The following is a 17,304-nucleotide window of genomic DNA, read 5'->3' as shown; positions in this document are numbered from 1 at the left end:
GGCACCAAGTCCTCCTGTGCTGAACTCATCATCCCTGTATAAGCAGGCTATTCAGTCTCCTGTTTCCACGCTCTGTTTAGTTATGATTGGTCCGAATATCATACTGCGGGAAAACCAGGATGGAAGACAATTTAGAAATTGTTCATGTCCAAACTGTGATTTTGATACGATATCAATTAATAAACAGCCCAAGTTGTAGGGATGGTTGTTTGTCAATCTCAGCAGTTTATTAAACAATCAGAGCAGTCTGACATTAACATTCATAACACATTCAAAGTCACATCGACTCACATTCTGGCTCTTGGTTTGTCCTTCAGCAGGTCATCTGGAGTGTGTCGTTACTGTATGGAAATGCTTTTATGCTGTGTTTTTCATGGCTGTGCACAAGGATCTTTAATGCTGTGTTGGTATATTCGCTTAACCAGCGTAGCGCTCTCTGCTAAATATGTCCGACATTGGTCTGGATTTATTAAGAGGTGCTTTATTGATCTTGAGTGGGAAGGACGATGAGTTTGTGAGTGTGTTTACTGCCGAACACTCATAGAGCCGCTGTTATCTGCCCTTTCAGCTAAGAAAACTCTCTGACCCCAATACTTTATTTCACTCCTAGCCCATCAGGTTTATATTTACTTCTAAGTAGGTTAGAGATGCTTTTTCTTCTTCTTCTTTCTAGCATTATTTCTGTGTTTGTGTCAGGATGGTTAAGTGGACCGTTTAATCGAGCAGAACATTGGTGAATTACACACAGATGCAATGTTCAGCTGAATGCATTAAATTTCATTAAGCATGATCGTTTAGTGGACAACATAGTTTGCTCATCAGGGAGTTTCTTAAGCAGAACATCAGCGAATTAGACAAATGCAACGCTCATCTAAATATAATGTAACATGCGGTATGGTCCAAAAAATACCCCCCTCGTGTTAATATTAATACTCACTTACAATGTGTTTAGAAAGAAATTGTATACATTATATACAGCTGAAGTCAGAATTATTCGCCCCCATGTTTATTTCATTCTCTGATTTCTGTTTAACGGAGAGCAGATTATGTCTAATCATAATAGTGTTAATAACTCATCTCTAATAACTGATTTATTTTCTCTTCTCCATGATGACAGTAAATAATATTAGACTAGATATTCTTCAAGACACTTCTATACAGCTATACAGTGACATGTAAAGGCTTCACTGGCTAATTAGGTTAACTAGGCAGGTTAGGGTAATTAGTCAAGTTATTGTATAACGATGGTTTGTTCTGTAGACTATTGAAAAAAATAATTAGCTTAAAAGGGTTTATAAATTTGTCCTTAAAATGGTGTTTAAACAATTCAAAACTGCTTTTATTTTTAGTTCAAATAAAAAAATTAAGACTTTCTCCAGAAGAACAAATATTATCAGACACACTGTGAACATTTCCTTGGGCTGTTAAACATTATTAGGGAAATATTTGAAAAAGAAAAAAAAATTAAAGGGGGGGAATAATTCTGCCTTTAACTGGACATCCATTCCAGGTCAGTTTCTAGCTACCGGCGTACCTCAGGGTTCGGTTCCTGGACCACTTTTCTTCTCCTCATTCATGGCATCATCACATGGTTCAGGCTATAGCTCTAATTATAACGAAAAAATACACATTTATTCTAAGTTGTACCCCAGGGCTCGGTTCTTGGACCATTTCTCTTCTCCTTCGCGTGGCATTGTAGCATGGTTCAGACCATAGCTCTTATTATAAACGTGTAGATAAGCCTTATCCCAATCTCTTTCAATCATTTATTTTCTTTTCGGCTTAGTCCCTTTATTAATCCGCGGTCGCCACATCGGTATGAACCGCCGACTTATCCAGCACATTTTTATGTAGTGGATGTCCTTCCAGCCGCAACCCATCTCTGGGAAACATCCACACACATACTCATTTACACTCATACACTACGGACAATTTGGCCTACCCAATTCACCTGTACCACATGTCTTTGGATTTGTGGGGGAAACCGGAGCACCTGGAGGAAACCCACGTGAACGCAGAGAGAACATGCAAACTCCACACAGAAACACAAACTGAGCCAGCTGAGGCTCGAACCAGCGACCTTCTTGCTGTGAGGCCACAGCACTAACTACTGCTCCACTGCGCCACCTTTATCTCCATCTAATAAACAATAAAATACCGACAGCAGGTCAGAATACATTTAAATATTAATTTGTTCAAATTAAAGTTTAGAGATGACACTTGTGGAGAATGTTACGCCCTCTTTTCAAAGATTATTAAAAGATGATGGCTTGAAAACAGTTTGTTATATTTTGGTGTAACGCCAGTGCGTAGATTTGCTCTTGACATTGGTGAGGACATACATTCCTAGCGCATGCATTAAACAGCACAAATTCTATTTTGAGCTTTTTTCAAAACGAATAAAGTACAAAATAATATAAAATAAACACTTAATAATACTAGCAACCAGGGCTTTAACACCCGCCAACCTGCCAAATGCGGGTGGATTTCGGTTGTGGCGGGTTAGACAGCCACTCCCACTCGCCACTTTGGCTGGCTGAAACTCATGTTTAAATTGCCAGTGCTGGCTCGTCGTCACTAGATTAGACTGTTAGTTTATGACCGTTTGTCTATGCGTGTACAAATGTGATCTTAAAATCGAGAAGCAGAACGACTGACAAAAACGTTGTTCCTCACTCACTGACGAGGGCTTTAGTGTCGCGCGCACAGATGATTTGATGTGTGCGAGTGTTTAAAAGCTCACTCGAAGCAACCGTGCCTGGAAACGAAACTAGTGCGATGCTCGTGCACCCACGGTCCTTCAAGGACTCGAGAATGTAGCGTCCCTGCGCAAACAAACATTACGATTGTATGCTGCACTTCCGGCTACACAGTGTGTTTTCTTTTTCTTATAATGCAGTTTTGAGGTAAGAGGCGTTTTCATTTGACATTCACTGACAGTCAGACAGCCTCATCCAGTTCATCAAACTCCATCTTTTAAAATCAAAATAAAGCTCTCTCCTCATAAAGCCAGCGTATCAGCGCGCTGCTACATTGAACACATATAATTCGATTCACGCTTCTGATTGGTTCTCAGGATATTTGCTGTCAAAGTCAAGCGGCGTTTAGCAGCTTTAGCCAACATTTATTTCTGAATGCAAAAAAAATGTTAGTGTTCTGTTAATATTTGCTTCTATTGTCCTCATGTGTAGCTTTGTATAAAAGCATCTGCTAAATGAGTACATGCAAATGTCCTTCACGAATAAATTATGAATTATCTTCATTAAATATTGCCATCCCGGACGAGCCCCCAATGGTTACAAGTGCCCTTTTAAATGAAAGTGTTCACGGTGTCTAGAAAGTGTTTCCTTTAAGCAGCAGTGATGTTTTAAAAGCATGTTGTTGGGAGGAATAAGGAGCGATGCTGAGGGTTAAAGGATGAGTGTCTCTCCTGAAAGCTAATAAGACAGCGCTTCATTTTCCCCGCTAGAACGTAATTCAATCAAACTCTCCGAAAGACGAAGCGTTTCCAGGCAAATGTGCTGATCTGACAGAAAAACTCACAGATGCATTTCTCCACATCTTCATTTTCTTGCCTCACACACACACACACACACACACACACACACACACACACACACACACACACACACACGTTCATCATACATTTTATCAAGAAAGCAAAAACAACAACGACGTGGCAGCAGAAACGGTGATCACCTTCCCTCATTGTGATGAATGCTCACCGTCAGACATGAACCCAAAGTCGTTTATTCAGCCCGCATGGCTCTAAAGGGAAGAAATCAAATCTCAGCGCGTCCTGTTCAGCTAATCCCTGTCCTCTGACATTTCCCTCTTTGTGATTGCGTTTATTGTTTATTATTGCTAATCAGAATTCTTGGAGATCCCCGAGCGGGCCCGTTGGACAATAAATAGATGGATAAATACAGAGGAGTAATCTCAGAAATGTCAGGGAGCTGTGGGACGGGCAGATGGCAGGGTTCTAGATGTGTTTTGGGAGGACACACGTTTGTGTTGGTGTTAATAGTGAGGCGTCGCGTAGGCCGATAACACACAGCTGGACGTTTCTCGCAGAAATAAACGTACTCCTGCTTTCATTTCTGCTCCAAACTCAGACCTCTGCGCTACAATCCACCATAGTTAGCGGTTTATAGCATGCAAGAAGGTTTTTAGCACATTTACACTTGAAGCTAGCATGGGTTAGCATGATGCTTTTGTTAACATTTTAACACATAAGCTTTAGTGCTATTAAGCATTTATTTCTGCTTTAAGATTACACTTCTGCTCTTCGTTCCCCTGTGGTTAGCGGCTCAAAACATGCATGAATGTCATTAGCACATTTTAACTTGCTGCTAACGTGGGTTAGCATGATGCTATTGTTAACATTTTAACACTTAAGCTTTACTGCTATTAAGCGTTTATTTCTGCTCAAAAATTACACCTCTGCTCTACAATCCACCATAGTTACGGCTCATAACATGCAAGAATGTTTTAGCATATTTTGGCGTAATGTTAGCATGGATTAGCATGATGCTATTGTTAGCATTGTAACACATAAGCTTTAGCACTATTTAGCTTAATTTCTGCTTTAAAATCAGACCTCTGCACTACAATCCACCAGGTTAGCGGCTCATAACATGCAAGAATGTTTTAAACACATTTTAATGCTAATATGGATTAGCATGATGCTATTGTTAACATTTTTACACATAATCTTTAGCACTATTTAGCATTTATTTCTGTTGCAAAATCAGACCACTGCACTACAATCCACCGTGCTTAGCGGTTTAAAACATGCAGTAATGTTTTTAGCACGTTTTAACTTGATGCTAATATAGATTAGCATGATGCTATTATTAGCATTTTAACACAAGCTTTAGCACTTGCAAACATTTATTTTTTTAGATGTTTAGCACATTGTTAACTTTAACATTTTGCTAGCATAAATCGAATGTCGTTAAAGTGTTTCTCTCATGTTTTAGCATGTCTCTAACATTCACAATGTTAACAATGTGTTTGACAGACAGAATATTTTATAAATATGGTAGCTTTAGCATGTTGCTTCCATTTTAGTATGTTTCTAGCATGTTTTTAACATCGATAAACAGAGTGCTATCATTTTTAGCACACTGCCTTGATTGCTGTTAGCATCAATTTGCAACAGTTGATGTGTTTTAGCACAACACTATCTTGCTTAGCACATAATTAGTAGCACAATATTAACATGGATTAGCAAGCATGTTTTTAGCACATTTGTGAGATTTATTAGCATGTTACCTGTTTTAGCATGTATGCCATCTGGACTTTAGTTATGCTGTAATTTCTTTGCATGTTTGTTTTATAAATGATATGTTTGTTTGGATGCATTGTGATGGGGCTGATGTTGATCACATGACTGTGTGTATCTCTGTGAGTGTGTGTGTCGGTCTGCAATAAGAGCAGCTCTGGACTCTCCTCTGGCCTCAGTACAGTTATAGAGCAGTGTGTGTGTGTGTGTGTGTGTGATGGCTGTGTTAGCTTTGATCAGCTCTATCAGGACAGCAGAGGTCAGAGCGTGAGCTGTTTGAACTCTTTATTCAGCAGATGAAAGCAGAGCGACAGCAGAAACACATTGAGTCTGAGTGGAGAACCGGAAAACCCTCCGTTCACACTGAGAGACGTGTTCATAGAGAGAAAATACTGTCGAACACTCACATTCTCCATAGACTGATGTACAAGCCAGACATCTAGCGGCCATCTCTCCATCTCATTAGCATGTCCAGCAGGCCTGAGTGAGAAGCAGCCGTCTGTCCATTAGCCATTAGAGTGTTTGAGCTGCTGAAGATGATGTCAGCATAGACTAAGAGGATTATAGATGTGGAGTTCTAGATGAACAGAGACAGGAGCCACATAGACTGACACAAGCGTCAACACACACACTCACACCTGACCAGCACTCACAGCACGCACACTGCTGTTTTACATCTGCCACTATGCTCATGCATATGCATCTGTAGCTCCGCCCTCTTCTGAAAAGAGCACAATCTCATTTGCATTTAAAGCGACAGTCACCAAAACACCCCCAAAGCCTCCAATCACAACTAACAAACAAAAATCTGCATTCGCTCACCTGCTCTGCTCGCACTGCTTGACGTGAATGAGATGAACTGAATTAATAATAATAACTGTGCTGATCTCACGGGTGCTGTCTGATATTGACATATAACTTATTATTTGCATACGTCATCTTAATAGCAGTTAATAGCTCTTTAGCAATGGTGAACGCGGTGTATAATTCCTGTATTTACATTATCGTGAGTGTTGGGGTTGGGGTAAACGTTAATAAAATACAATTAATGGGTAATTTATTAATCATATGAATATAATTACTGGTTTTAGGTTGAGGGTTGGGGTGGACATTAATAAAATAAAATGAATGGGTATTAATTAAATAATATGAATAATAGACATAATAGATAATAGTAGATGTTAATAAAATAAAAATAATGAGAAATTTAATAGATAATATAAATAAAACCCAGTATAATTGCTGTATTTACATTACCCCAACCCTAAACCCAACCATCACGGTACAGATAGACATTAATAAAATACAATTAATGGGTCATTGAATAAATAATATGAATAATACTCATTATAATTAGTGTTTTTACATGACTATGAGTGTTGGGGTAGATGTTAATAAAATGTAATTAATTGGTAATTGAATAAATAATGCTCAGTATAATTGCTGTTTTTACATTACCTCAACCATCACAGTAGATATAGACGTCAATATAATACAATTAATGAGTAACTTAATAAACAATATGAATAATACTCATTTTAATTGAGCTGTTTTCACATTACTGTTGAGTTAAACTTTAATGAAATACAAATAATGAGTAATTTATTAAATGATATGAATAACAGACAATATCATTACTGTTTTTGCATTGGTTAGGGTAGAAGTAGACGTTAATAAAACACAAATAATGAGAAATTTAATAGATAATTTGAATAATACTCTGTATAATTGCTGTATTTACATTACCCCAACCCTAAACCCAACCATCACAGTACTTATAGACATTAATAAAATACAATTAATGGGTAATTTATTAAATTATAATGACTGTTTTTAGGTTGAGGGTTGGGGTAGACATTAATAAAAATACAAATAATTGTTAATTTAATAAATAAAATGAATATTAGGCAATATCATTTCTGTTTTTAAATTACATTGAGGGTAGGGCTTGACGTTAATAAACTGTAATTTATGGGTAATATCAATATATTATGAATATTACTCAGTATAATTGCTGTATTTACATTACCCCAACCCTAAACCCAACCATCACAGTAGAGGTAAACATTAACAAAATACAATTCATGGGTAATTTATTAAATAATATTAATAATACCCAGTATAATTGCTGTTTTTACATTACTATGAGGGTTGGGGTGATGTTAGAAATTAATAAAATACAATTAATGGGTAATTTATTAAATAATATGAATAATAGACAATATCATTACTGTTTTTACATTGGTTGGGGTAGGAGTAGACGTTAATATAATATAAGTATAATTGCTGTATTTACATTTCCCCAACCCTAAACCCAACCATCACGGTAAAGGTGGACATTAATAAAATACAATTAATGGGTCATTGAATAAATAATATGAATAATACTCATTATAATTAGTGTTTTTACATGACTATGAGTGTTGGGGTTGGGGTAGATGTTAATAAAATGCAATTAATTGGTAATTAAATAAATAAGACTCAGTATAATTGCTGTTTTTACATTACCTCAACCATCAGAGTAGGGGTAGACGTTAATATGAATAATACTTTTTATGATTGCTGTTTTCACATTGCCGTTGGTGTAGACGTTAATCAAATACAATTAATGGCCAATTGAATAAATGATGACTAATTCAGGTTAACTTCCAGCCTCAGCTGTATCCCTTCTAGAAAGAACCGTAGCATACTGTTGAATCTGAGAGGCTCTGCAAGTGTAAAAGCGAGATGTGTGACGTCCTTCTGTGTCTGAAAGAGATGAATCAGGCCTGCAGAGGAAGATCATGGCTGATCAGAGACATTGGGGAGATATATCTATAACAGAGGGAAACAAAATCACATCATCACACAATAGTAAGAGAGAAAAATGAGCCTACAGGCCTTCAGGGACGCCGGCTGGACTTTACAGCATTTGTCTTCATCAGGACACCTTCAGCCTCAGAGAGAAAACACACTGAGGATTCAATTATTGGAGCAGACGAAGGTTCATGGGGAGAAATATTGCAGCCTTATTTTTGATAGTAAATAGTGAAGAGTGACCCAATTACACGGAGAACTACACATTCAGAATCAAGTGGAGTGACTCCATTACATAAACAACTGCATATTCAGTCAGATTGATTGAGTAAATATTATAGAGTGTTGGGGTGGTGCAGTGGTCAGCACTGTGGCCTCACAGCAAGAAAGCTGGTGGGTCAGTTGGTGTTTCTGTGTGGAGTTTGCATGTTCTCCCCGTTATGTTGTCGGTTTGCTCCAGGCACTATAGGGGAACTGATCAACTAAACTGGCCGCAGTGTATGCGAATGAGTGTGTATTGATGCTAAAATAGTTGGCGGTTCATTCTGTTGTGGAGACCTCTGTTGAATAAAGGGACTAAGCTGAAGGATGATGAATGAATGAATATTAAAGAGTAACCGAATTACATAACTAAAAATTCACATGTTGTTTGTCACACGAGTCGTACACAGTGTGATATGCAGTGAAATTTTTACACAACCAATCATGACCCCTAAAAATAATAACAACAATAACAAACATTAATACCAATAAGAATGTCAATTATGGATAGTTATGCTATGGAAAATAAAAGCAAATTTAAAATATTAACAGACTTAAGATATAGAGTATCTGGAATATAAAATTGAAGGTCAGATTGATATATTGTGCATTTTATTTCATCTAAAATTTAGTTTTAATGTGTTTTATTTATTTTAAAAGACAGTTATAGGTTTCCCAGAGATGGGTTGCAGCTGGAAGGACATCCGCTGCGTAAAAACTTACTGGATAAGTTGGCAGTTTATTCCGCTGTGGCAGCCGTGGATTAATAAAGTTACTAAGCTGACAAGAAAATGAATGAATGAATGACAGTTATAGAGATAAGGGTCTCACAGCAAGAAGGTCGCTGGTTCGCATCTTGGCTGGGTCAAAATTTCAATTCATTCATTCATTTTCTTGTCGGCTTAGTCCCTTTATTAATCTGGGGTCGCCACAGCGGAATGAACCACCAACTCATCCAGCAAATGTTTTACGCAGCGGATGTCCTTCCAGCCGCAACCCATCCCTGGGAAACATCCATAAACACTCATTCACACTGATACACTACGGAAAATTTAGCCTACCCAATTCACCTGTACCTCATGTGTTTGTACAAGTGGGGGAAGCCGGAGCACCCGGGGGAAACCCACGCGAACGCAGGGAGAACATGCAATCTCTACACAGATACGCCAACTGAGCCAACCGAGACTCAAACCAGCGACCTTCTTGCTGTGAGGCCGCAGCACTACCTACTGTGCCACCGCGTCGCCCTTTAATAATTTGAGATAAAATCAAAAATAATTAATTTAGTAAATAAAATAAATATTAAAACTAAAATTTATATTATACATTATATATATATTATTTCTCTAAAAACACATATTTCTTAAAAACCTTTTTCAGTTAACTTTTTTTATAAAACAAATTAAAATTTTATTATACTTTATAGATATTATATTTATTCATTAATTAATTATTTTATTTTCCTTAAAAGACATAATTCTTGAATTAATTATTTTTTTATTTTATTTAAAGTTAAAATTATTTATTTTATTTCCTTATTTTCACAATAACAGTTGTCTTCTAGTTGTTTTTATTTTATTTTTGGTCTCCATTCTCCTTTTTATTTATTTATTAGGTTTTGATGACCTTTTTGTATGTTATTTATTTTTATTATCATATGTATATATATGTGTGTGTGTGTGTGTGTGTGTGTGTGTGTGTGTGTGTGGGTTTTAAACTATGACTAAGTCAGCGGTCCCGTAGATCATTGATTCATTCATTCATTTTTCTTTGGCTTAGTCCCTTTATTCATCATGGGTCGCCACAGTGGAATGAACCGCCAACTCATCCAGCATATGTTTTACACAACGGATGACCTTTCAGCAGCAACACAGTACTCTCATTCAAACACACACACACACTACGGCCAGTGTAGTGGATCAGTTCCCCTATAGCGCATGTGTTTGGACTGTGGGAGAAACAGGAGCACCCGGAGGAAACCCACACCAACACGAGGAGAACATGCAAACTCCACACAGAAACACCAACTGACCCAGCCGGGACTCAAACTAGTGACCTTCTAGCTGTGAGGCCACAGTGCCTACCACTGAGCCACCATGTCGCTCTCCTGTATTCCAGTTTTGTCCTAATTTTCTGTAGCAGCAGGTTTCTTTCCCTCCTCTGTTGATCAGAGATGCAGATGAATGAGTAGTGCGTCTCCTCAGCATCTGCACGTGCTAATACTGTGTGATTTAAACTCTCTCTCCTCTTCACTAATGAACACAGACAGACGGACGGCTCTCTATGAGAAACAGAAATAAACACTGGACGAGTCTTATTAACCTTTACGAGACGTCTTTAAGCATATGGAGCGTCTTCACACCTTCTCCTGAGCAGATCTCTCTCTCTCCGTCTCTCCGCTTCTGTAAATCACAGCAGATCTGCTCTTCTGTTCATACATCAATATCTGGGCTGCGTGTCGGGGGAAATAAAGGCAGATTCCGCAGCTTTTGCTTTGCTTTGTTATTGATGTTTCTGGAATATGGCATAAGCTGATACACACATTGACAGCACACACACACACACACACACACACACACACACACACACACACATAGACAGCCAGATGTAGTATTGATTTACAGGTTCTTCTATTACTGAGCATCATATCCATGTCCAGTAGTGTGTAATGGATCACAAGTCTCACGGTTTGGATGATATTTTGGGTTTTTAAGTCACTGATCAGCCAAAAAGCTGAGACAAATGTACAGTGCTCAGCATAATTGAGCACACCCCATTTTAAAATGAATATCTTTATTAATTTCTCAGTGACTATGGGTAATATATATTGGTGCATTTGAACAGAACAGATTTATTAAGCTGATATATTCATTATATCACAGAACATCTTTAGACATGGAAAGATTATACATTTATCATTCATTCATTCATTTTCCCTTTATTAATCTGGGGTCGCCACAGCGGAATGAACCGCCATGAAGTCGCCATCGTCTGAGATGGCGATGTGTAAGCTTGGCGATGACATTGGATGACGTGTGCAGGTGCTGTCCCAATTCTTAGGGGTACATTTTGAAGCCCTTCCTCCTCACACTTCCAAGGGGTGTCTCTGTCTCGTGCTGAACACTGTCGACCAATCACAACAGACTGGATCATCCGACCAATCAGCGCAGATTAACTTCCTGCTAGGAGGGGTTTTTGACCTTGCACACAGATCAGCCTGTTGCTGAAGACCCCCAAAACCAAAATATGACCTTTTTAATGCAAAATAGGGGCTCTTTAAACTGTGGATATTCTATACGTCCCTAATTTAGTTTTTATTTGATGTCAAAACAATTTTAATTTTTTATTTATTCATTTAGCTATTTAGTAAGTGTGTTTAAAATAGTCAATGTTAATTATTTATTTATTTTTTAAAATGTCAATTTAATATAAAAATAGTTCATTTTGTTTTAAAATGGTTTATTTTATTTTATTTTAAATAATTCAGTGGTATAGCCCCAGTCACGTGCAATAAGATGAATTGTTTCTTCTAAAACCCCACACACACTCTCTCTCTCTGCTGAGAAGACAAACTTAATTAAAGTAAATCCATTTATGAGGTAAATAAATGCGTAAATGATCAAGAATCGGGGCAAATTTCTCCTTTAAATCACTGTAGGGTGTTTTGGTGGAACATAATTTCTTGATGTCTGAACGAGGGATGCAGGCGGAGCTGTTATTGGACAACACACACACACACACACACACACACACACACACACACACACACACACACACACACACACACACACACACACACACACATGGGCCTGAAAGCATCTGCTGTGAATCCAGCTAATGAGGAGCCAGCCAAACCTCTGATTTCCCCTGTAAATGAAGCTTTTATTTGTGTTTTGTTCGCTCACACACACACACACACACACACTGGGCACTCGCTGCCTTTTCTAGTCGAGCCAGAAAGGCAACAATGATGCATCCTGACCTCTTTTTGGCTAGCCGCTAGCGCTCCGTTCTCCAGGGCTCCAGGTGATTTGTCATTTTCCCAGCATGCAGCAGCTCATTCTTTGAGTCTGTTTTTCAATTATCAGTGTGTGTGTTTGTGTGTTTGTGTGTGTGTGTGTGTGTGTGTGTTCTGACATATTGTGTTTGTGCTGGCAGCTCCATCTCCACACTTTAGAGCATCACTGCATTACTCTCCTCATTTACACACATAAACATGTAGCGCTGCAATATATACAACATCACAGAAGGTCGCTGGTTCGAGTCTCGGCTGGGTCAGTTGTTTCTGTGTGGAGTTTGCATGTTCTCCCCGTGTTGGCGTTGGTTTCCTGATGAACTATATAGGGGTAATAGGGAAACTGATGAACTAAACTGGCCGTAGTGTAAGAGTGTGTGTGTGTGTGAGTGTGTGTGTGAATAAGTGTGTATGGGTGTTTCCCAGTGCTGGAGGGCATCTGAGGTGTTAAACATATGCTGGAATAATTGGCGGTTTATTCCACTGTGGCAACCGCTGATTAATAAAGGGAATAAGCCGAAAAGAAAATGATGACTAATTAGTTCTGCTGTTATTCATAAGCTCCATGTACAGTGAGGACGTTCTCATATCAGTGTGACCCAATTTGTAGTGAACCTAGCTCTTTTGTACCCTTAATAGTGCCCAACAGCTCTCTTATTAGAGCACACAACTTACTGATGAACGACCTCAGCAGCTAGGGTGTTGATGGAGAAGCAGCCACTGATCGCCCGCTAGTGGCCAACGTGTGCACTGCAGGCTAGCGTTGAGGCCCAGTGTAAAGGGAAGCCAGTGCAGCATTGACAGAACCGGGCTCATATGATCATACTCATTGTTTCTTACTCAAGCTGCTGGATTTAAACCAGTTAAGTTTGTTTGTTTGAGCCACCAGCTGATAATGCTTTACAATAATCACAGCTTTTCTCTCTGTGTGTGTGTGTGTGTGTGTGTGTGTGTGTGTGTGTGTGTGTGTGTGTGTGTGTGTGTGTGTGTGTGTGTGTGTGTGTGTGTGTGTGTGTGTGTGTAGGCCAGCCTCTGGTGTTTCCTCCAGTGGCTCTGTGGGTGACTGTGGCTCTGGCTGTGTGTTTGTTGGCTCTGCTCATCGCTCTGGCCGTCGTCTGCCGCAGGAAAATCAAGGAGAGCTGTGAGGAGATGAGAGCCGGTAAGTGGACCTTTATATTTGCATTATAAAATGTACATGTTTAAATATATTCACGACTGGTGTTCACACGGCCGAGACTGAGAATTGTACTGCTATAGTGCATGCTTTAGTTTGGAAATGGTGGAAATCACTCTCTGATTGGTCAGACAGACAGACAGACAGACAGAAATGTAAATAGGTGGATAGATAAACGGACAGATAGACAGAAAGATAGACAGACAGACAGGTAGATGGTACAGGCAGATATATAGACAGACTGATATACAGACAGACATGTAGATAGATAGACAGACAGACAGACAGACAGACATGTAGATAGACTGACAGACAGACAGACAGACAGACAGGTAGATAGATAGACAGACAGACAGACAGACAGACAGACAGGTAGATAGATAGACAGGCAGACATGTAGATAGATAGACAGACAGACAGACAGACATGTAGATAGATAGACAGACAGACAGACAGACATGTAGATAGACTGACAGACAGACGGACAGACAGACAGGTAGATAGATAGACAGACAGACAGACAGACATGTAGATAGATAGACAGACAGACAGACAGACAGACAGGTAGATGGTACAGGCAGACAGGCAGATATACAGACAGACGGACAGACAGATGGATGGACAGACAGACAGATATATAGACAGACAGATATACAGACAGATATATAGACAGACAGATATATAGACAGACAGACAGACAGATATACAGACAGATATATAGACAGACAGATATATAGACAGACAGACAGATATATAGACAGACAGACAGATATATAGACAGACAGATATATAGACAGACAGACAGACAGACAGATATACAGACAGATATATAGACAGACAGACAGATATATAGACAGACAGATATACAGACAGATATATAGACAGACAGATATATAGACAGACAGACAGACAGATATACAGACAGATATATAGACAGACAGATATACAGACAGATATATAGACAGACAGATATATAGACAGACAGACAGACAGATATACAGACAGATATATAGACAGACAGATATATAGACAGACAGACAGACAGATATACAGACAGATATATAGACAGACAGATATATAGACAGACAGACAGATATATAGACAGACAGACAGATATATAGACAGACAGATATATAGACAGACAGACAGACAGACAGATATACAGACAGATATATAGACAGACAGACAGATATATAGACAGACAGATATACAGACAGATATATAGACAGACAGATATATAGACAGACAGACAGACAGATATACAGACAGATATATAGACAGACAGATATACAGACAGATATATAGACAGACAGATATATAGACAGACAGACAGACAGATATACAGACAGATATATAGACAGACAGATATACAGACAGATATATAGACAGACAGATATATAGACAGACAGACAGACAGATATACAGACAGATATATAGACAGACAGATATATAGACAGACAGATATATAGACAGACAGATATATAGACAGACAGATATACAGACAGATATATAGACAGGCAGACAGACAGACAGATATACAGACAGATGGATGGACAGACAGACAGACAGACAGACAGACAGACAGACAGATATACAGACAGATATATAGACAGGCAGACAGACAGACAGATATACAGACAGATGGATGGACAGACAGACAGACAGACAGACAGACAGACAGATATATAGACAGACAGATATATAGTAAGACAGACAGACAGATATATAGACAGACAGACAGATATATAGACAGACCGCCGGTCAGACTGATGTGAATGCAGAGCAGTAAGTGTCTGTGTGACTGCTGAAGTTCATTAGCGCTGCAGAGATAATTAGTGTCTCCGCGTAACGAGGGACTGCAGCACTGAATGACAGCGAGAGAAGAACTGAGAGAAGCGAGGGATGATTCTGCACCTCCGTCAGTCGCTGTAATGAGTTGTGTGTGTCGAGCAGCAGACATTTAAATAAAGGTCAGCGCGGGACCCCTGGGCTTTAAAACACACATCTGACACGGAGACACACAGTAAATATCTGTCTGCAAACAGCTGGAGTACCATTCAGAGCACACACACTCACACACACACACACACACACACACACACACACACACACACACACACACCTGTGGAGAAACAATACAAACTACAGACTCTGTAGAGGTCAAAATTAAAGTTATCAAATTTAAGTAAAGTAAATAAACCAAGGACGGCATAGTGGTCTCACAGCAGGAAGGTCTCTGGTTTGAGTCCCGGCTGGGTCAGTTGGTGTTTCTGTGTGGAGTTTGCGTGTTGGTGTGGGTTTCCTCCGGGTGCTCCGGTTTCCCCCACAGTCCAAACACATGCGCTAAAGGGGAACTGATCAACTGAACTGGCCGTAGTGTATGAGTGGGTGTTTCCCATTACTGGGTTGCAGCTGGAAGGACATCCACTGGAATAGTTGTCGGTTCATTCCGCTGTGGTAACTCCTGATAAATAAGGGACTAAGCTGGAGAAAAATGAATGAATGGAAATAAAGAAATCAGATGTAAGTAAATCATGTAAATTAAGTTAAATATAAAGTAATCGAAATTAATCAAAGTAAACTAATTTAAGTAATTGATTGTCTGTAGTTAAAGTAACATTATATAAAGTAAGTGAATTGTTTGTCTGTCTAGTAATAAATGATGTGGTTAATCTAGCAGTCGTGTGTGTGTGTGTGTGTGTGTGTGTGTGTGTGGAGTCTCTCAGTCCTGCTGTTTGTTTGTCTGACGCTCAGTGCTGGAGATTGTTCTGGACAGTTCAGTCTGGAGCTACAAACTCATTTTTCTCTGAGCAGATCCTGCAATTGAGCTGTTCATTCAGAACCGCAGCCTAAAACACACACTGATTTCATCTGGCAGTAAACACTTCACTCGCTGTAATTCTGCGTAGATTCTTACACTTTTAGCATTCGCTCCTGACAGACAGACTTACTGCACTAGCTGATGTGCTCACCTGCTGCTGAGCTGTTTCTGATAAATGAGTAACTTTAAAAGTGCGAAAAACGTTATTTATAAACAAAAATAAACATTACACATTTTGCGCACAGAAAGCTATTTTAGTGTCTGAGCCCCCAGTAGCAATATTTATTTGCCGTTTTTTGATTGTTATTTTGTCACCAAATGCTTCAATTTGACTATAAATTGATGCATAATAATTGTTCCAGGCATTAAAAATTCTGTGGAAAAACACTTTTGTAAATTGATGCATGATAGATGCATGATGGATTACAAAGTTTTGTACCAAAAAAATAATTTTGTTTTTATATAAGTGATGCATATGAATCGTTCAATAACTATAAAAAATTCTGCAAAAAATTTACTTGCGTTTTCATAATTTGATGCATAGCATTGTTAATAATAATAGCAATAATAATAATTGTAATAATAATAATAATAATAATAATAATAATAGTTGTTTCATGAATTACAAACTTTATCACTAAAATTGTTGTTTTTTATATAATTGATGCATGTATGTTGTTTCTGGAATATTTTGCATATTTTTACAATAAGAATGACATTTGCTTTTATTAATTGATGCTTAATATTTGTTCTAGGGATTAAAACATTCTGTGAAAAAATACTTTCGTTTTTTTTATAAATTGATGCATAATATTTGTTTCGTGGATTACAATTTTTTGTTGCAAAAATTGGTTTTGTTTCTATATAATTGATGATACATATGTTCAATTATTTAAAAACAATTCTGCAAAAAAGTATGCATAAAATTAATAATAATAATAATGATAATG

General features: G+C 38.3%; 1 protein-coding gene across 2 annotated transcripts in view; it reads left to right on the top strand.

Moving 5' to 3' along the window:
* cd276 (CD276 molecule) overlaps positions 1 to 17,304 on the top strand; it is an 80,710-nt gene that overhangs the window by 46,750 nt on the left and 16,656 nt on the right. For both annotated transcript variants that reach the window (XM_021467709.3, NM_001080622.2), the window contains one exon: positions 13,384 to 13,518. In XM_021467709.3, the coding sequence (XP_021323384.1) occupies positions 13,384 to 13,518 (135 nt within the window). The remainder of the gene's footprint in view (positions 1 to 13,383; positions 13,519 to 17,304) is intronic.

This window comes from Danio rerio, chromosome 18 (assembly GCF_049306965.1).
Source record: "Danio rerio strain Tuebingen ecotype United States chromosome 18, GRCz12tu, whole genome shotgun sequence".
NCBI classification, from domain to species: Eukaryota; Metazoa; Chordata; class Actinopteri; order Cypriniformes; family Danionidae; genus Danio; species Danio rerio.
This window is presented reverse-complemented; position numbering and strand designations above follow the sequence as displayed.